Here is a 20,978-nt window from a genome sequence, read left to right as displayed (position 1 = left end):
TTGTGGCTGGGCCTTTGATTGGCTTTCTTTTCTCTCTCGGTTTTCTATGCTGATGGCATTGGTGGAATTTGTGTATAATTTTAAGGGGGATTTTACATTTATTCTGTTTCATTTCAAACTCAATTTCAAACTCCCATTCGAATCAATTGCCACCCATTCGCCGCCCAATCGAGTCCTTCAAGCCGTTCAAACATTAACCGCAATAATCATTCCGACGCCCACAGAAAGAGAAACGAAAAACAAAAGAATAAAACTTTGTTTAAACTCCCGTAAATCTGTGGACACCCCTCGGACACCCCCCCACCCCCTGATTCCCTTGTGAATCCAAATGAAAAGCGATTGAGGAGCCCCACCCCCCCAGGCAGGCCCGCCAGCTGACGTCACGTATCCTGCTGAGGCCCCCAAATATTTTGAATGATCCACGAATATGGGCGAATAAATAGCGAAGGTCCTGCCACGTCATGGCAGACAGGAAGACAGGAAGACTCCACTTCGTGTGTGTTTTTTTCCCCCTTTTTTTTCATAAATTATGTGGAACTTGATTTATTTTTCGTCATTCCGTTGCTCCGCCTGCCCCGCCGCTCCCTCCTTCAATCGTTTGAGACCTGATTGATGTGGCAGAGTGTGTGTGGGGGCGGGGGGGGGGGAGGGGCAGCGCACTCGAAACTGTTAATTGCTGGCCATAAAATTCGGCCAAAACCGCTTGTCGGCACGCAAGGCGCCGTCGCCGTCGCCGTGGCAGGCAAAAATCAAACAATTCAATCTCTGACCCCCCCCCCCCCATCCCCCCACCCCACAAACGAGCAAGGACTCACTCAGCTGTGGAAAATTAAATTTACAACAAAAGAACATCAGTTACATGTCGTCACGTGGGGAGCGGCCCGAAACGGTCTGGGATACGGGGAGTCCCCTGCCACACATGTCGTCGTCGGCGGCGGCGGCGCTTCCTTTGGGGGCCTCTCAACGATGGCTTTATAACAATTTAATGTGGGCCGGGCTTGGGCTGTTGTTTCTGCCCTAATGGTTGTGTTCTGGCTGCTGCTCTTGTGAGAAATGATTTCGCTTTTGCTCAGACAATCAGCCCCAGTCCCAGCCCCCGTCCCAGTCCCAGCCCCCCGTCCCTGCCCCAGAAACGAGCAATTTGTCTGGCCTTCTAGGAAAATCATTATCAAAAAATGGCAGCAATAACATTAGGAAATGGTAGAAAACTTTGCGTTCATTTACATACTCATTAAAGGAGCACCGAGTGCGGGATATACGGCGGGGTATACCGGGCTGTTGATGCCCTTGGACTGTGATTGGACGAGCACTTGAAAGCTGCATTCGTTTGTGGCTTCATCCCACCATCTGGCCTGAATATAGAGCTCCTCGGCGCCCTCCTGCATGGCCGGAGTATCAATAAACTCTCGGTGGCCTGCAGCCATGGATTGGCAGTGACATTGAACCCTGCCCCCTGCTCTCTGCTCCCTGGAGCCCTGCTCTGACCCTGCCCGGCAGCATATATTAATTGTGCTGCTGGTCATCGTCTGCCGCTGGCCATAAATTAATGCTCAAATTGTGTCCCGTGGCAGGTTCAAAGTCCAACAAATTTGGCTGCAATTATAAGCATTATTTACTCGGGTAAAAGTGCTCGAGTGGAAGCTCGAGAGGGAGGAGAGAGTGGCAGTCACATATGCATCGACAAGTGGGGGGGGGGGGGGGAGTGAGCCCCGCCCCGAGCTATTGTCCTGGCGATGTCCATGATTTTCTTGAATGGCAAAAATGCAAATGTCGTGCCTCCCGTTTCCCGGGAAATGGAAAACTGCTGGCCATTTTCCTGCTGCCTCTTTCGCCCGAACACCTTCTGGTGTCCGTCCCCCCCCCCCCCCCCCCCCCCCCCCCCCCCCCCCCCCCCACCCCTCGCAGGACCCTTTCAGGCTTCCCTCCGTGTGCGTGCCCGGGACTGTTGATTTTTCGCAATACAAAAAGCGTATTTTTTAAGGACTTCTTTCTAGCGGCATTCCTTCCCAGAACCCTCCCCCCGCCCGCCCCTCGGCTGGTAATGAGCTTTGGAGTTCATTTATTTCTCGCCCTCCCCCACGAGCGCCCCCCCCCCCCCTGGGCGGGGCCCTTGAATGGCGCTCATTAAAGAGCGCGTTCAGAAAAAAATTAAAAATTAATAAATGCATTATTATTTGCATTGTATACAAAGTACTGCAAGTGCTGCAAGTACAGTTTTAATTAGGCTTAAAAAGTGTTCGATTTTACTCGATTTTTCTTATGTCAATAATTCTTGAATAAAATATAATTTTATTACGGAATTTGCGGCATTTAAACAATCAATTCAATCTGACATTAATGAAAAACCGATTTCATCCCGTGCGGAGGCGGGTGAGGAGGCGGGTGGCGGAGGCGGAGGCGGATGATTCGCGGTCAAACACATTCATTGGCCACCCGCGGCGCGACCTTTTGGTCAACATTTAACATTTCAGAGCCCACGCTTTCAGTCGTATCCTTAATAATTCTGCGGAAAAGGGCTCCATCCGCTTTCGCATAATTTCGCACTTGGCACTGCCCGGATCCGGATCCGTGCTCCGTGCTCCGCTTTTAATGCGCTTCACTTTTGCACTTTCGAGCGCTGGCTGGTTAAATATTAACGCAATTTCCCTTTGCCCAATTACACTGCAGCCGCATCCACATCCGGAGCCACCCCCCCCGCCAACGTTTCCCTTTTCCCAGGACACTTTCCTTAATTTAAGCGTTCTTTTGGGTGGGGGGGGGAGACGCGAGCACGGGTAAATCGATGGGCAAACGACAAAGCATCAAAATTTTATTCCAATTTTCATATCCACCGATTCTCCGGCTTTTGCTTTCGCTTTCGCTTCTCTCCCACCCCGCTCGGCCAGACGAGGAGAGCAAATAAACGGCTTGCCACAGGGCCGAGTCTATCCAGGGGTCAGAGTCGCCGTTGTGTCTTCCCCAAAAGGTGAAGGCACGCTTAAGCACTTGGGGGGGGTGGGGGGGGCACTTACCACCTTCCACCGAACAAATCGATGGCTGATTGTTATGGGCGTGGCGTGGAGGGCTTAAAGAGTTTTCGCATTTCCCTTTAAGACCTTAAATTTCCACTAAAAAAAAGACTGGAATGAAATTGAAATTCAAATTGTCGTGCCCGCGCGCCTAAACATCGCCTGCTATCGATACACACAACTATCGACGGCAGCGATCAGCTGATCGGCTGTGATCGCCGAGCAGCTGTTTGTCTGTTTTTCTCGCTGGCTTGTGGCTGCTCCGCTTTGGACTTTGAACAAGTGGCACAAAAGGGAACAAAGATGTTCAGGGCAAAGGTCAACAACAGGAGCCTCTCCTTCCTCTCGACGAACTCGTCGCGCACGACGACGACGCACGGCCAGCACTACCAGTACCTGCAGTGCTCGAAGCTGCCGACCCTCTACTTCCAGCGCTCGCTGCCCCGCCTGCCCATCCCGCGGCTGGAGCAGACCTGCCAGCGCTTCCTGGCGGCCGTCGAGCCGCTGCTGACGCCCCAGGAGCAGGGCGGCACGCGGCGGGCGGTCGAGGAGTTCCGCCAGGGCCCCGGCATGGAGCTGCACGTCCGGCTGCAGGCCAGCGACGCCGCCAACAAGCACACCAGCTACATATCGCAGCCGTGGTTCGACATGTACCTCGCCGACCGCGTGCCCCTGCCGCTCAACTACAACCCGCTGCTGGTGATGAAGAGCGACCCGCGGCCGGAGTACCAGCAGCAGGTGGTGCGGGCCACCAACCTGATCATCAGCTCGCTGCGCTTCTGGCGGTCGCTGCAGGCCGACCTGCTCGAGCCGGAGGTGTACCACATGGACGCCAAGAAGAGCGACACGGCCGGCTACCGGCGCTGGATGAAGGTGGCCCCCAAGGCCCTCGCCACCTACGCCTCGTACGCCTTCAAGGCCTTCCCCCTGGACATGAGCCAGTACAGCAGGCTGTTCGGCACCGCGCGGATCCCCCGCCTCGGGCGGGACGAGCTCGTCCAGGCGCCGGACTCCAAGCACGTCCTGGTGATGCGGCGCGGCCACATGTACGCGGTGAACGTGCTCGACTCCAGCGGCTACATCGAGAGTCCCAGCGTCATTCTGGGCCGGCTGAGGGCCGTGCTGCGGCTGGATTCGGAGCGGGAGGCAGCCGCCGTCCCGCTGGGCGTCCTCACCGCCTCGCAGCGCGACGAGTGGGCCCAGAACAGGGCCCGCTTTGTGAGCAACCCGCGGAACGCCGATCTGCTGCAGAGCGAGGTGGACGCCGCTCTCTTCTGCGTGTGCCTGGACTCCGAGGAGGACGGCGTGTACGACGACAGCAACCAGGAGCCGCTGCTGAAGCATCTACTGGCGGGAAAGGCGGAGAATCGGTGAGCTAAAAGGGACCTCTGCTGGGGCAGATCGGAGTAATCGGTGTACCCTCTCCTTTTAGGTGGTTCGACAAGTCCATTTCGCTGCTGATCAGCGCGGACGGCACCACGGCCATCAACTTCGAGCACTCGTGGGGCGACGGCGTCGCCGTTCTGCGCTACTTCAACGAGCTCTACAGGGACACCCTGCGGCAGCCGTTCGTCTCCACGGAGAGCATACACACGCCCGCGGAGGGGGACCTGGGCAACGTGCGGCCCATCGACTTCGAGATCGACGAGGCGACCAGGTCGGCCGTGGCGGAGGCCTACGCCAAGAACGCCGCCACTGTGGACGGCCTGGACATGCACCTGCTGCGGTACCCGCACCTGAACAAGCCCGCCTGCAAGCAGTACGGCCTGAGCCCCGACTCCATCATCCAGCTGTCCTTCCAGCTGGCCCACCGCCAGGCCTTCGCCGGCTACGTCGGCAGCTACGAGTCCTGCAGCACCTCGGCCTTCCGCCACGGGCGCACCGAGACGATGCGGCCCTGCACCACGGCCACGAGGAGCTTCTGCGAGGCCCTGCTCCAGCCGGCGCGGAGCAGGCCGCCCGCCGGCGAGCTGCGGGCCATGATCGACCAGTGCAGCCGGGTCCACGGGCAGCTCACCAAGGAGGCGGCCATGGGCCAGGGCTTCGACCGGCACCTCTTCGCCCTGCGGAACACCGCCCAGCGGGAGGGCCTGCCCGTGCCCGCCCTCTACGAGACGGAGGCCTATCGGCGCCTCAACAACAACATCATCAGCACCTCCACCCTGGGCTCGGATGCCCTGCTGGCGGGCTCCTTTGGCCCGGTCGTGCGGAATGGCTTTGGCATTGGGTAAGGCTACCTCCTGTCGCTATCTGGGGGCCTGATTTGATCTGTTCTCGCTTCTCTGCCGCAGCTATTCCATACAGAATGATTTCGCCGGAGCGATTGTCACCACGTACAGGGACCAGGCCGACGGCAAGGTGTTTATTGACAGCCTGGAATCGGCATTCGATAAAATATGTGCCGTCATCAAGGAGAGCTCCAGCGACAGCGACAGCGGCAGCAAGGAGGGCAAATAAAAGGCTTCTCCGTCCGGACATATGGCCGTAAACAGAATGAGATTTATGCTGATGCCTCTGCAATGTATTGCATCCCTGGCATGCCTTGTGTGTCCCTATTCCAAGCTCTGCAATTTATAGATTATAGACTGAAAATATGTACGTTGTATGTTCGGCCCAGCCCCACGGAAGGCCCTTTGTGGCCGGAAGGGTGGCATAAATGACGCCACAACTAGCAAATCGAAGGAAAAGCTCGGCCCGAGGGAAAGCCAATTCAATTTTTAACCTAAAACAAAGAAAGAAACTCTTAAAGTATTTAAGCAGCGCAAGTCTACCCCCAAGGAGGGGAAAGCCTCTTGCCGGAGTGGTAGCGGCAAGGGCCGCGGCTCTACTTGTATTACCGGGTGGTTTTCTCGCACTTTTCTTGAGAGAGGGGGAGGGCAAAGCATAGGGAGAAAGAGGGGGAACCACGAGCGATGGTTAAGGTCCCGTTTTCGATATTCCTCCATCTCCCACGAGGAAGAGTGTGTGAGAGCGAGAGAGAGAGAGAGGCCCCAGCTATAATAATGATCTGGCAGCCACATACCACCCACATATGTACCCCTTCTAGTACCGGGTACCAAAACTGCTTACAGAAATGACATCCCGACCCTTTTCGAGTGGAGGCCCCGAATCCCTTTTCGGCATAAGTAAACTTTGACCTTCCATTGTCACACCACTTGGCCACGTGGAAGGGGCATGGGCAGGGGCAGGGGCAGGGCAGGGAAAGGAAACGCCATGCATTAGGCTGGTCGTGTTGCTGATTAAAGCTTTTCCGCATCCTGACCCAGAAAAGTGCCTCCAAGTGGCGACCCTTCTGCAGCAAACCGAAGGAACTATCGTCTGTGGCTCCAGTGGAAAAGTTGTTGGCTTTTGATTTGTGCCCCCGCACTCGCCGCACTCGCCGCACACGCCGCACACATCAATCGGGAAGGAACCCCATCTGAAAACATGGCGAAAGTTTATCAAAATATTGCCGTGGCCCCCGTAGGCCCCCCCCCGGGCCCGCGGGGGAAGTCGTTTCTGTCGCTAAATGTGCCGACATTATCAGTTGATTTATAGCCAAATTTTCTCTGCCTCTTTCCCGGCCCCTGCCCCGGCCCCTTCCTCTGTTTGTGCCTCGGGACTCCTGTTTGCTCGTTGCTGTAAAAATTAATTAACTTGCTTTAAGGTGGCTCCCATGAAGATTGCAGTTGATATACGAGACCGCCTTTGGCCTTAATGGGAGGCATTAAAAAATTAAATAGGAGACATCCTCCCGCCCCCACTCCCCCTCCCCCTCCCACTCCCACTCCCACTCCCACTCCGATGGAGGTCATTAAAGTCGAGTAGATTCTCCTTGGCAGTGGCGGACAATTAAAAACATATTAAACTGATGCCGCATACAAAATGTGGGATCTGCGTATGGACTGTGCGGCATGCGGCATGCGGCATGCGGCATGTGTGACTGAGGGACCTTGGGTGGGTGTTTGATAAATGTTCGGTCGCCAGGACTTAATATGGCGTACAGTGCGGACGGAGAGGCGGGCAGCTCATTAAATAATTCCAAAATGTGACTCCGACTGTCTGTCCATCTGCGTGTCATGTCGTGTCGAGTCCTTGCTGCTCCTGCTGCTCCTGCTGCTCCCCTCCCCTCCCCCTCTGCTTGCCCCTGACGAGAACAGGCGACATGTGGCTGCAATAAAAAACTCGTAACGTGCATCGCTTGCAGATGAGGCTCCAACCAGAAGACAATGGAGCCACCCAGCCATCTACGTCAATCCTTTCTCATTTTACATTTTCTGGGGCAAGCGATGAACAAAGAAGGAGCGAGGGACGAGGAGCGAGGAGCGAGGGGGAAATCAATAATTATCCTTCTAATTGAATATTAATATTTAATTTTATGCTCGGACCGCGACGAGTCCACGGTCCACGGTCCACCTTCGGCTGCTGCGTGTACGCCTCATTAGCCAGCACGTTTTTCCATTAGGCCTCGTTAAAATCCCCCCCTCCCGCAGGCCGCAGACAAACTTTTGGCGCGCCCCTCCTCCCCGGGTATCCACAAACTGATTTATGGGAAAATTTTCGCCCTGCCTTTGGCCCGAAATGAGAAGCGATTTTAGCACTTGTGCTCCTCTTCGACTCCCCTTCGACTCCTCCTCCTTGCGGTTGCCAAAGCAGCAGCAACATCATTGGGGTGTGACCGCAACCACAAGGCTGTTAACAGCCCCCCTCCTCCCCACTTGGGGCCCACACACTGCGATGCGTATGCGAATGCGATGCGTATGGCGATGTCTGGCCGCATGTTAATGCACTTTCCACCAAGGGGCAGGCAACTTCCGTACCGTACCTGGCCTAATGACCAATTAATATGGAAATCAGTTTGGTCTATTACAAGCTGCGACCCAATTATGACACTTGACAAATTAATGGCCTGAACAGGGGCCAGCAGGGAAGATGAGATATATGCACACTCGCATATGGCACGCTCCAATCGTGTTAAATATTCTACCCATAATTACGAGGGGGGTGGGCCCCCAAGGAGGGTCCGTAAGTTATGTTAATATCAAAGCTGCCGAGTGCCCACTGAAGGCCAAGACCCTAACGATTTCAAACGGCATTACGGGAAGGGAGAGCAAAACATCTTCACCAAGAGAGACGTAAATGAGAGAGAGATAGCAAGTGGGTAAAGAGTAAAGAAAAACAGCAACGAAACACTTTATTATCGCTCCTACCTTTTGGCACATTTTGTCGTTTGCTCTCTTCACGGCCGCGTATTCTTCCATTCGCCGGCTTCAAGCGCTTTTTCAATCAAAGGACTGGAGATCGCGTGAGAATACTAACGAGAGAGAGAGTCAGATACGAGAGCACGAGAGAGCGCCGACGGCACGCGCACGAGATGCAGCGGGAGAGGGGCAGAACTTCCCGCTTTTCTCGCATTTTTTGCACCCACACATTTGCACAGATCACGTGACAAAACGAAAAAAAATACAAAAAAAAAAAACACCATTTACACTTCACTTTCACTCATTCCACCGTCGCACTTGAACAGCCACTTTTTCTTGCACTAAAACGAAATTTTCGCACATTTTTCATTTTAAATCACTACCTCCGTAACACTACACAGCTGCGCGGCAATTTTCCCGTCGGATTTGGCAGCATTTTCCCGATTTTCACGGATTAAAACGCGGAGCAAACTCAGAAACGCGCGCGCTTGGACCGGGTGAAAAAATGGGAGTGGGAGAGCGGTGCAAAAGCGTTCGTTCTTTGATCTCCTGCTTCCCAACTTCTTTCGCTCCCACTCTCTCGGTTGCGGCTTTTGCGAAAGCAAAACGAAAAAAATATGCACGAGCTGCCTTTTTGTTGCCATTTTGCCTTTTGCTACGCCCCCGCCGAAATAAAACACCCTTTTTTGTATTTAATCACGCATCACTACACTAAACTTCACTTTTCACACCTGCGCGACCTTTTTCCCGTCGGATTTTTCACCATTGCAGCGCGGAGCTGACCTACAAACGCGCGCTTGGACCGGGTGAAAAAATGAGAGCGGGAGAACTTTTGCAAGGTGGTCCCACCCACGCAACGTGATCTCTTTTCGCAAAGCTCAGATCCGAAAGAGAACCGAGCGGAACACCTTGTAGCACCTTACCATGCGGTGGCTTAGTCGCTCTCTCTCACCCACTGTTACTGCGTTCCATGTGATCGGCGCCCGATTAGCTCTCTCATTTGACATTTGGTTCTATTCTTTTACTCTCCCCACTTCAAAATAGGAGAGCGAACTTTTGTGCATTTGGCGAGTAAGTGAGTACAGTGGGTGTGAGGGAGAGGGCAGTGCGTGCACCTGTGTTGGGCATGTGCCGGGCGAGGAAAGAAGAATGCAGATTTTCAATGAGCGTCGCATAAGGGGAGCATGACGTAAGTCGCCTCTCTCGTTGCCTTTAGTGTTTTTCGTCCAGCCCAAGCGTGCGTTCTTCTTATCTTCTTTTCTGAAATGCCTCGGTTTGGTTGCCCGATTTCTGGGTTTCGCCCCTTCCATTCCTTAAGTCGTAACCAGGTTCTGACAACCTTAAGTACACAAATACACAGTTGCCCTGTGTTTGTGCTTGTGTTTGTGTCCCCTGAGCATGTCCTCGGGTAATTAACATACAATTTATGAGCGAAGCCATTCAGGGAAAAATGTCTGCACAGGTGGCTGGCAGGGCACTTGAAAACCAATTTTGGAGGCAGCCCGTGTTTGTATTTGGCCTTCAAGCATTTGGCATCCAAGTTAATTGATATTGCCGCAGGATATTAGGCCAGACTGAGAGCAATCTCTATAAATGCCACCAGCAGGCAGCCGGATGAGAGAAGATGGTGGTGGTGGAGGAGGAGGAGGAGGCGGCACCGCAGAAAAATCATTTCTAATTGCATGTAATTATTTATAAAATTAACAAACACTCAATGAGTCGTCCGCTGCGGAAGTGAAAGCCACAGACAGAGAGAAAGAAAAACTATTCGAGTGCATACATAGTATATTAGAGGATTGATTTCGCTGTCGTCTCACAGCTGGGGTGGCAGTGGGCCAGAAAATTCAGGCGGTCACAGAGTCAGATCAGACGGGGAAAAAAGGAAAGCGAAGAAAAACCTGCGAAGAGCGCGGCAATATGGCTGGCATCCCAGCGCCAGCAACATAGCAGCTGGCCACATGCTGCTAAGACACTTGTTGGGTGCCGTGCCCGGCAGCATGTTGCCGCGCGGCCGGCCTAGTGTTTAGATACAATTGGCAGGGCAGGCAGACACGGCGTATGAGTAATTTTAATTAACATGTCAGTCACACAATGGTCTCGTGCACTATCTTTGTGGCAATTCGAGCATGCTACATGCTACATGCCACACTCCTGTTACGTCCTGTTCGAGCGATTAACCCTGTGCAGCGCCCAGGCATCCAAGGGCCAAACACAATTAACTTGAGCCCCAAAAGCCAGGCCATTGTTGGGAAGTCAACTCGAGTCAATTGTGCCTCGTCACACACATGCGGCAAGCGGCATGCGGCACATACGTGTTTACATTTCCACTTTACTTCTGGGACCAGCCACACTTTTATTATCATTCCCAGGCCATCGCTCAGCCACTTGCCAGGACTTTATCTCTGCCCCTCTGCCCCCCAGCCCTCGCTGCCATTTTGGGGGGCGACCACGGAAGCGGAAGGAACACGCCGCAGGGCGGTTAATTCAATTTTCAGCTCGTGTGCCGTCGCTCTTTTGATTGTCCCCGGCTCACAAATCACAAATCACAAATCACAGAGCGCCAGGCGATCGGATCGGGGGGCAGCCACTCGGAAATGCAATCTATATTCGGGGGCAGGGCAAGAACTTTTGCATATTTTTCACCCTATCCCACCAAGTTCACCGAAGCAAAAGCCCCCCCGACTCGCGTTTTGTGGCGCCTCGAGGCGCAGTCCCCGAAATGCGAGTATCCTTCCCCTTCATGGAGTTTGCATGTAATTTTAGTTTTGTTTTTCGCACAACAAATTACTCCCCCACCGCTTGGACACCCTGTAGTTTGTGGCATATTCAATAGGGGAACATTTCGGGGCACTCCCTGTGGCGCTCCTGGCTAGGCCTGCTGCTCTATCCTTCGTATATTTCAGTGGTTTTTATACAATGATTTCGGAGGATTCGAAGCTGCAGTTCGAGCGGCTCCAATAGCTCTTCGTTGCAGGGTCCTATAGATCCTATAGATCCGGCTTCATGGCGTGGTCCTTGGAGGTCTATAGCTTCGGTTTCAAGTGCAGCAATGTCCCTATTGATGGCCTGGTGGAAACCATCAGCCTGTACAGGCAAGCCTCTCCCCTGCTCTCCTCTCCTCTTCGGTCTTCGGTCTCCTCTTCCAGGGTAACCGCCCATCGATCACGAGTCACCTTTTGGGCTCCACTTCTTTTATTGGCGCCTCGGCTTTGGCCGTATATAGTTTCATTCGTTTATCTGGGCCAACTTCAAGACAACATTTGATTTATGTACATCTGCAAATGTCTGAATGTGTGCACCGAAATGGGAGTGAAGTTGTTCGGGTTGCTCCAGTCCCTGCCCCTGCCCCAGTCCCTGCCACTGCCCCTGCCGCTGGCTCCGGCTCCGGCTTGGAGCAGAAGTTATGACGGGTCCGCCCTCCACTGCGTAACTTTCCATTTGCGGAGGAGCGTTGCACGTAAAAGGCTCTTTCACTCTCGTTTGCTAGCCCACTTTATGGCCAACAACAGGCGGGTTATGGGGTTGGGGGGAGGGGGGGTGTGTGGAGTATATTGCAAGCCTTGCAATAATTCTCCTTCTTCCTGCAGGATTTCATTGGAAACCATATTAGAAAAGGCGCAAAAGAAAACCTTTTTATCCTTTGTCCGGCAGTCACTTGTTTGGTGTCCTGGCCACAGAGAGAGGGACAGGGAGAGGGACACGGAGACGGATCTGGGTCAAGTGTCTCGTATTTCATTTTTGTAATTACATTACGCTGTAGCTTTGAGCGTTTCATTTCGTTTCGATTCGCTTTGTTTCTCTCCAGCATTTCCCCAGAGAACTCGAGAATGTCAGGACATCTCTACTCTCCGCTCATCTCCTTTTGTTGGCGTGTCAATATGCGGGACAAGCACGGATTTAGTCATCGCTCAATGCATCTCATCGGTTGCAGTGGCAGTGGCAGTGGCAGTGGCAGTGGCGGTGGCGGTGGCAGTGGCGGTGGCAGTGGTGGAAAGTGCAAAGGGAATTGATTTTACAACCGCAAAGATTGTAAGAATCCGCTGGATACCGAATGACGCGAACATTTTCTAAGTGGAAGCACACAAGCACACACCCACACACCCACACAAGAGACACATACATAAATAAAGTACTTGAGAGCGTGGAGTATATTGACCTTCAGCTCTTGAAGGAACCCAAAAGCAAAACCCTAGTTGTCCACGTCATCAAGTTTTGCCTTCAGTTTTCGAAGCTTTTCTTCGCCAAGAATATTCTGGCCACGAACACACACACACACACATTCCAGAATAGCAGTAAACCCCCCCTCCCCCACCACTATGACAGGAGACAGACGCCGCGATAGCAATCAAAAGTTCTGCCAACTCCATTCCCGAGCCATTGATGCGAGCAAAATATATATGACGTATACGCCCTGTGTGTGTCTTACCCACAGACCGCCAGGGCTGGAGCCATAGCCACACCAAACGCCAAGTTGCATGCAGCTGGTAAAAGCTGCAAGCAATTAACCATTTAATTGAAAGGCAAAGGCAAAGACCGAAAGGCAGCTCTCATTTCTCTTCTTTTGCCTTTTCGGCTAATCAACGGGCGTGGTTTTGGGGCGCCTTGTCTATTTTTAGAAGCCAAAAGTCGAGGATATGGAGGTGGAGTTACTCTGCCAGGGAAAACGGAATACTGGGCAATTTGCATAAATTTACCATGAATCAATGCCTCGAGTCGCGGAAGGAAAAGCCAGGGGGCCAGGGGTCGGGGGGGAGGCCATAAAATGTGGAAGGCAGCCAAATGCGTGAGCGAACAATGAATGACTCAAACGTACACGCACACACGCACACACGCACACACGCACACACGGAGACGCACACCCACACACACACAGTTATGAGAGGGCGTGAATGGGGGCCTACAATACATGCCTTAATAAATCAATAGGGAACGGAGCCGAGAGCCCAAAGCCCAGAGCCGAGTCGGTCCCCGCGTAAATTAGGGCGCAACGAAAGACCAAATTGCAGGCAGACGGAGAATCGTAAAAGCCAACCATTTCCCACAGCCCCAGCCCCCCCCCCCCCCCGAAATTTATGCAGATGCGATGAGGTACCGCCGTACCGCTCCTAATGTGCGTGTAATGCCCCTGCCAGACAACTAATTTCATATGTGGAAAGGACTCCGCTTCGCCTCTGGATGGGAGGTGTTTCCGGCAAATGGAAACAGTTTTCCCTGCCCACCAGCCCCCCGCCCCCAGGATTAATGTGGCAGAGAGTCGATTGAAGAAGGAGGAAAGGGGAGCACTCTATTATTTATTCCTCGCTGCATGTTTCTTTGAAATTGAGAGTAAAGATGGCTGCTGTTTCTTGGTCCTTGGATGGCTTGAAGGGTGCCCGATGGTATGTGCTTTTCAGCTCAAGAAGCCATTAGAACTACAGCGGGAAAATAGTGGAGCCCTGAACAATGGGAACATTGCACAATGGAATAAATAATCGACATGTATTCGCCACAAAATTACCTACCGAATATTAGCCTGTCATATTTGCACTTAATTGAAATTGATGAAATTAATATTGGTGGGGCTTATGGGGCTCAAAGACCCCCCCCCCCACCCCCCACTAAACGTCAGTTTAATTTTTATTACGTACTGAATGCGGCAATCAATGTGGTTTTAATAGCTTAATTAAATATGATTTCCTACAGCGGGAGAAAAAAACGAGGGAGTTGCTGCTGCGACCGCAACTCTACATTTATACCCAATACCGAATCAGTATGGCTCTTCTCCGGCAGACACGACAAAGAGTGCGTGCGAGAGAGACAGAAAAACAGTCTGAGCGTGTCCTTTTGTTCCTTTTGTGGGGGCGGCAGGGGGTGTGGCGGAATTTCGAAACAAACTCGTGCACGTCTGATATCCCAGGAGTGTGGATACCAAATTTGGTTGCTCTAGCTTTTATAGTCTCTGAGATCTAGGAACTCACATTTAGCAATAGGCTAAGCCGACCATGAAACGTGTGTGTGAGAGAGAGACAGAGCGAGAGAAAATGAAATTGTTTTCATCATTCTGGCTATAATAATTATACGATCTGGTTCAGATTCTGCAGTCTAGAAGATATAGTCATTCTCTACGACTCTGATTTTTCTGTTTTCTCGTATCTTTGAAATTGTGGACGCCACAGATTTTTGCTCTTTGTGCGGGTGGAAGTCGGCGGGGCGAATTTTTGAATTATTCTCGTAACAGTGAAATATCACAGACGTCCCGATATAAAATGTCGTTGCTCTGGCTCTTATAGTCTTTGAGCACTAGCCGCTCATAGGGATGGACAGACGGACGGACAGACAGGACTCAATCGGCTCGGACGATACACACATCCATGTTCACCACAAATCGAATATACCCCTATACTCATTTTGAATATAATAACTAATTAAAAAATTAATATCGGGCTGGGAAATCGTAAAAAGAAAGTGTTTTCCCTCATATTTTTGCATTAATATGGACAGATTTGATTTAAATAAATTTCATTTAAAGATTAAATATATATTTAAAAGCATATGACCTAATTTAAAAATTAATACCGGCTTTGGAAATTGTAAAAATAAATTTCCTTTAAAAATTAAATATTTATTTAAGTTAATCTAAAATGTTTTATATTTATTTACATTTGAATACATTTATGTTTAAGTGCTAATAAATTCGTTTTCATTTCACTATTTTTGTATGTAAGAACGAAATATTTAATTAAATACGGATACTTTTTTTTCCATCGATTTGGACGTTGATATGCAATTTCTGCACCATCATGTGGCCGGTGTGCCACCAGCAGAAGGCAGAAGGCCCCCTACCGCCCCACCGGCCGAGGGGCGCTGCCACATGCAGATGTGTGCTCGGTATACTAAGCTTTTTTTCTCTGAGGATTCCCTTAGCTAACCACCAAAGGATGTTGTAAAATCTTTTCTTATTGTAATTTTGGTCATGTGATATTTTTTTAAATATTTTCATATTTCGTACATTTTGGCATATTTCGTAATAACGAAACTACTGTCTGTTCTCTCGGCTCCGCCACTTTTACGAGTTGTGTAATATTAAATGATGTCCCCTCTGATTTCGTACAGATTCTGTTAATGACCACTCAAAAGTTTCAATAGGCCTTCGTGGCCTTGGCCATGCCGCACAGTGCCCCGTCGTTTAGATCTGCACATTGGGCGGTGCCTCGAGGAGTGAAAGGAGGCTTTCCTTTGTCATCGTGGCTGCTATCATGTTTTGTACAAAGGGTTTCCCCTGTACCGTGCCTGGCCCGGGGTTCTCCTCCTATTTTCGGCGGCGCCATGTTGTTTATGCCTTCTCATAACGACGGCTCGCAACATGACAACCGCAATCGCGATTCTGCTGCTGTTCGGCGGCACAGTTGGAATTTAAATACGTAATTAAGTTGCCAGAGTCAAGGACTGGGAGCAAGTGGGACCATAAATTGCTGAGAGAAAATGCCAGTTGCCAGGCGGCGAATATTAAAATAAGTTTTTATTTCCGCCGAACTGACCGGCGAAAATAATTTGGGCGTTTTGTCGATTACCTCATGGACCCCAGGACCCCAGGACCCCAGGACCCCTGGCTAATGAAAATTAAATAAACCACAAGCGTTGTTAAAATATATGGAATGTACTCGTACCCGTACTCGTACTCGTACCCGTAATAGACCCAATATTACGGGCAACAGTTGCGTGCAAATCATGGCCGCGATTAAGTGAAAATGAAGCCTGATTAATTGCCAGGCGATTGCGGGCCCCATCTAGAGCTCCTGTTCCTGCCAGTATCCATGGATTAATGCCAAACAAAAGGCTAGCAAATGTCATACTTTATGGGTACTCTCGGGCGGCCCGGCCCGGCCCGGCCCTGTGGCCTGTGGGCTGTGGCCTTCATTGCCCGGCCATTGTTCCGGTGGAACACGCATAAAAAAAACTGAGTTGCGGCCATGAAAATTCATGGTGAGACCAGAATTTTACTAGCAGCAGCAGTGAGCCCCATGGAATGTGGAGGGCTTCAAGGTCCATCAGGTGGCGCTGCCTTTAAAGAGCACAGCAGCCCAAGGACTTGCTTTAAGCCAAAACGAAAGCCTAACACGGTCTAGTACCCCATCAAAATTAGAAATATTTTCCACTCGAAAGGCACCCCAGAGCGTGTGTTGGGTCAGCAATAATATTTGTGATTTTTGATGGCCATTTGCCTTGATGCCGATTGATGTGGGGCGAGGAGTATTAAAAAATAAAGTTTCAATTGGCGATAAAAACCGTTCGCATATTTGTAAATGAAAGAACGTTCCAGCAGCTCATTGAATCTTGGCTTAAAGGCTAAAGGCTTTTGCTCTGGCTCTGGCTGTGGCCCTTACCCCCTCGATGCGTGTTCATTGGCAGGTCGTAAAACCTTGGCCAGCAACAACGACAGTGTGTCAATAAAAGTGTCAATCAAATCAATGGGAAACAGGCCAGCAATTTTTCACTGGCAGGAATACAAACACACACACAGATACACACAGATACAGGGACACACACATGAGGAATTTGGAGGCGCCGGCTGTTGCAGGACCCATCCCATCCCATCCCCAAACTAAAAAGGCAATAAAAACCACTTCGGTATTTGCACTGACGTTGGCAAAACTCTCTCCGCCCTCCGCCCTCCGCCTTGTGCCTTGTGCCTTTTCCCCCGTATTGACTGGACTAATTTTTTGTGGCATCCAACATCCAACATCCAACATTCAGTCTGTTGTCATTACAAGCCTTGATTTGAATTCGCTGCACATGGAGCTTACGGATGGGGCGATAAGCGATAAAGCAAACTTTGGCATCTGCCAAATGGAGCTGAAAAAATGCAGCTGCCAGATGTGTGCCCAGAAAACCCCACAGAGTGGGGAGGGGGGGAGTGGAGTGTATGCAAAAAGCTAGAAATGCGTTCATTTATCAAAATTTGACTGGCGCCAGACAAAAACGAAAATCAAGGAAAATAAATCGTTTCGTCGTTTCGGCCAAGGGTTATAAATGACACCAAATTGTTGGCCAGCCAAGTAGCGAATGCTTTGTCTGGGCAGGGGAGACAAAGGCAGAGCCCCTGGACCCAGCCCCCATCAGAGATGGGGTTAAGGAAGCGGGGGCATTCAACCACAGAAGGCACATGAAGTGTCCTCAGAAGGGAAAAACCCATCAAATTACCGCACACACAGGACACGGGCCACAGGACACGAAGGGACGGAGAGGACGGAGAGGACGGAGGGGAAGGCACCACCAAAAACAGGTGTTAACCGCAGACCAAATAAATCCATCACCATCTCCATCTCCGGCATCTCAATGGCAAATGGAGGATTAAGCAGCCATTTGTAAACCCACCGCGACCGCCACGCCCCCCCGTGCAAATTTATTGCCAAACGTGCCACACATAAAATTCACTCGAGCGAGACAGTTTCCCTTCGGTTTGCTTTTTTTGTTGTGTTTCGTGTGGAAAATTGTTTTACACTACGACCGAAAACCGAATTGAATGAGCGAACAAACAAGCTATAAATTTGCTCGGGCCATATGCAGACATTGCCGCATCTCAAGTGGCAGGAAGAGTACACGAACGGGGGGGACGGGGATGATGCAGTGGTAAGAACACGAGTTTCAGGCGTTGCAGGCATCCCAGACGTGTCGAGGGAAATGCAAACATGCAACGGAGACGGGCGGTGGCGGGGGCGGGGCGAGGCTTAGCAACAAGCTGTCGGCACTCAGAAGATACTCCATCAATGGAAAAGTTTTGTGGCACTTCAAATGCCTTCCGCCCACGTTAGTGTCTGTCTAGGACTGGCCAAAAATAAGCGTGTTTGCATTGTCCTGCCCTCTTGATTTCATTCGTTACGCCGACTGCCAATGGCCATAAGCCAGGGCCAGAGATGGGGACAGAGACGGGGCGCCAAACGTTAATCACAGCGTAGATGAGGCAACAGCAGACAGACGGAGGGATTTGCACGGCTGGCGGGGAGAGAAAGAACCCCAAAGACAACGCAATCCGGAATACGACAGCATTACGGCAAGTGAAGACAGACACCCGGCATTAATTGCGCATTAATGTTTATTGCTCGACGGATGTGGAAGTGGCGCCATTTTGCCATTGCCATTGCCATTTGTCTGCTCTGAAACCGCCGGAGCACGGCTTGGATACACTTCGCTGGGGGCCCCTTGAGCGGCTGTCTCATTGGTTTCTGCTCTCCGAATCGATTTAGTGGGATTAAGCGATTCCGCCAGGCAAGGCTATCAACGGGAAAGCATAATTATGGCTTTACGAATATCGGAATGGCATTTCCTTTGGAGCGCCCAATCTTTAAGAAGATCAGGCAAAAGTTCATGTGGAGCTCAATTTAGTATGTCGTTTGAAGTTGGGAACCTCTGGGAATTATTAATGTATCGTACTCTTATTGTTTGTATTCCTCCTGCCATCTCGAGAGGCGGCAAAAGTGTTTCTTGAGAGGTTCGTTCCTCCGTTTTTAGCCCCTTCATACGGGTATCCGGGGAAATTTCAAGGACGTGTGCACCAAATTCAATTTTCTTTGAGAGCTGCAGTTTTGCCACTTCCGTTGCACACATTTTCCGACGCATTTCCACGTAAAAAAGCAGACGCACGGGGGAAGCATATCGGCGGTTCGACTCTCGTTCTTGGCCGGGAGCTCTTTTCGTTAGCTTTTTGGCTTTCAATTTCTCGTTTTGTTTCATTAATTTCTTCTGCACTTGCCACTTCCCCTCCTGCCGCTCCTGCCCCCCTGCCCCTCCTCCCCCTTGCTATGCTTCTTTGTCTGTGTCTCTGGGGAATTTGTTTTGTATTTCCGGTTGCAGTGAGCGAGCAGCTACAAATACTTCCGGCCGACTTGCGCGGCGCTCCATTCGGGGCTTAAATTTATGGAGCTAGTTTGCGAGCTGTTTCCGCCGCATTTGCCACATGGCTGCCACCGCAGAGACCCCCAGACCCCCAAAGCCCCAGAGCCCCAGAGCCAGGGCAGCCACTCTGATTGATTATCCCTGGGCAAAGCAGCGCCATTTTGCGAGCGCTTTGATGCGGCTTTGCCTAATGCAGATCCTCTAATGAGATGGCTGTGTGTCTGTCTCTGTGTCTGTGGCTGCTTTGCTTGAGCTGCCACATGTGGCAGGCAGTGTTTACACACAAAACATTCGGAAAACCCAAAAAATAAACCAAAATTCACTTAAAATAATGCCAGGCAAGCAGGTCAGCTTCAAAGAGGTAAGAGAATGGCAGATCAGCTTCTCCAGAGCCCTTCGCTGACGGTACATTTACTCTGGCAGAAGAACCTCCAAGGGGAGAGTCCAAGTGGACCGGCAGAGAGTGTGGCAGGCCCATGCCCGGGCCCGGGCCCTGCAGGAAGGCCTGCACCAAAAGTGCCGGCCCAGCCGCAGGACGGGAGAGATGGGCCTGTCCTCAAGCGACGTCTTTGAACACCAGCAGGGAGCAGGCACCGAGGACTTGGAGCACGCGCCGCCACCCCAAGGACCCTGCCGCAAAAGGCTTAGGAAACTGTCACTTGATCGCTGACCCGTGTCAAGCCTCGGCGGCCACACTTTTGGCGTGTGGCACGTGTGGCAGTGTGCACCTGAGCCTTTTTGCAGCTAATTGAATTACAATTTTTGACTGCCCTTCAGGCTTCGCCCCCACAACCGCCACAACCCCCACGCAGATTCATTCCGTAGGAAGATCCTGGCACGTATGCGACAGGAAGGAGCTCCCCTTCCCCCAGTCGGAGTCTGTGACAACACACACAAGCCGAAAAAGAAACCATGAATCTCCCGAAGCAAATAAACAAATTACAACAGACTCTCGAGTAGTTGAACGGCACGGCATATGCGTGCCGCCAGGCGACGCGACTTCAAAGTCCCGCGCACTCGCTCGTCTGGCAAATTATTCGGTTACGGGGAATGGCAAAAACCCCGTAAGTCATTTGGTTACGTAGTCAACCGTTAGGAGGTGTTGCCTATAAGCCGAACGGCACAGTGGGGCAAACGTGGTACCGTACTGGTGGAAGCACTCCTGAATGCCATATCCAGAATCCTTTTCCATTTAAACACACAGGGGAAAAATGTCAATAAAAAAATCGAAAATAAATAAAAAATGAGAAAAAAATAATATATATTTTAAATTAAAATTAGCATATTGAGCTACAAATTGAATAGAATATTTATTCTTAAATATTTTATATTAAAATTAAATAATTATGCTTAAATAAAAGTTTATTATATTTAATGTTACAATTTTTGTTCGTGAAAATCTATTTTTCTTCTCAATTAAATTCTGCCCCTCGTACACTCCACTGTTCCTCTGCAAAATGTTACTTTGTGTCGTTGATGAGGCCTTGATTTGATTTTACGACAAGATGAACACGCACCCAGACCCAGACGCACCCACGCAGCCTCCCTCCGCCTCCCTCCACCCCACCCTCCGCAGTTCCATTGATTCCTCTCCGCATTGGGTGGCCTCGAGCCCACGTTTCGCCGGCTTAAAACTCGCTAATTTTCCTGTGGCATGCGGCAACAAATGATTGAATAACGAAGCACAAGCGTTTGAGTTTTGAGTTTTGGATATTTCTGACACATATCCTTAATTATGAGGGACTCCCCGAATGGTATGTAATCCGAATCCGAATGAAATGATCCAAAATAAACATGTTTCCAGCCAGGCCGCCGGGGAGCTTTCTGAATGAAATTTGGAATTTGTTATGCAAATGTCATGACTCGGCTCGTTGCGCACAACATCCGCTAGCTGTTTTTCCGCAGCCAAATCCGAAGG

At 51.0% G+C, this 20,978-nt stretch overlaps 2 protein-coding genes and 1 long non-coding RNA gene across 3 annotated transcripts in view; 2 read left to right on the top strand and 1 right to left on the bottom strand.

The window, feature by feature from the left end:
• Positions 1–8,292, bottom strand: part of LOC108152714 (protein spaetzle 5) — an 88,725-nt gene extending 80,433 nt beyond the window's left edge. The window contains exon 1 of the mRNA XM_033386544.1: positions 8,198–8,292. The gene's annotated coding sequence lies outside the window, so the exon portion shown is untranslated. The remainder of the gene's footprint in view (positions 1–8,197) is intronic.
• LOC108152712 (carnitine O-palmitoyltransferase 2, mitochondrial) lies at positions 3,240–5,684 on the top strand. Its single transcript, XM_017282246.2, has 3 exons — positions 3,240–4,378; positions 4,441–5,235; positions 5,300–5,684. Exons 1-3 carry the CDS (start codon positions 3,312–3,314, stop codon positions 5,463–5,465), a joined length of 2,028 nt encoding a protein of 675 aa, XP_017137735.1. The 5' UTR covers positions 3,240–3,311; the 3' UTR covers positions 5,466–5,684.
• An 11,017-nt stretch (positions 8,293–19,309) lies between the features above and the next one.
• Positions 19,310–20,010, top strand: LOC117186494. The gene is made up of 2 exons (XR_004471553.1): positions 19,310–19,421; positions 19,484–20,010. It is a non-coding gene; the product is annotated as an uncharacterized LOC117186494 (long non-coding RNA).
• Positions 20,011–20,978: the final 968 nt, after the last annotated feature.

The sequence above is a fragment of the Drosophila miranda genome, chromosome XR, assembly GCF_003369915.1.
Source record: "Drosophila miranda strain MSH22 chromosome XR, D.miranda_PacBio2.1, whole genome shotgun sequence".
Lineage (NCBI taxonomy): Eukaryota > Metazoa > Arthropoda > Insecta > Diptera > Drosophilidae > Drosophila > Drosophila miranda.
Note: the sequence above shows the minus strand (reverse complement) of the source record. Positions and strands in the feature narration are given on the sequence as shown.

Bases quoted from the DNA above. Each gene is read 5' to 3' on its own strand.
- LOC108152712 (XM_017282246.2), top strand. From the start codon at position 3,312: ATGTTCAGGGCAAAGGTCAACAACAGGAGCCTCTCCTTCCTCTCGACG. The intron at 4,379-4,440 runs GTGAGCTAAAAG...CTCTCCTTTTAG, and splicing joins GCGGGAAAGGCGGAGAATCG to GTGGTTCGACAAGTCCATTT. The intron at 5,236-5,299 runs GTAAGGCTACCT...TCTCTGCCGCAG, and splicing joins CGGAATGGCTTTGGCATTGG to CTATTCCATACAGAATGATT.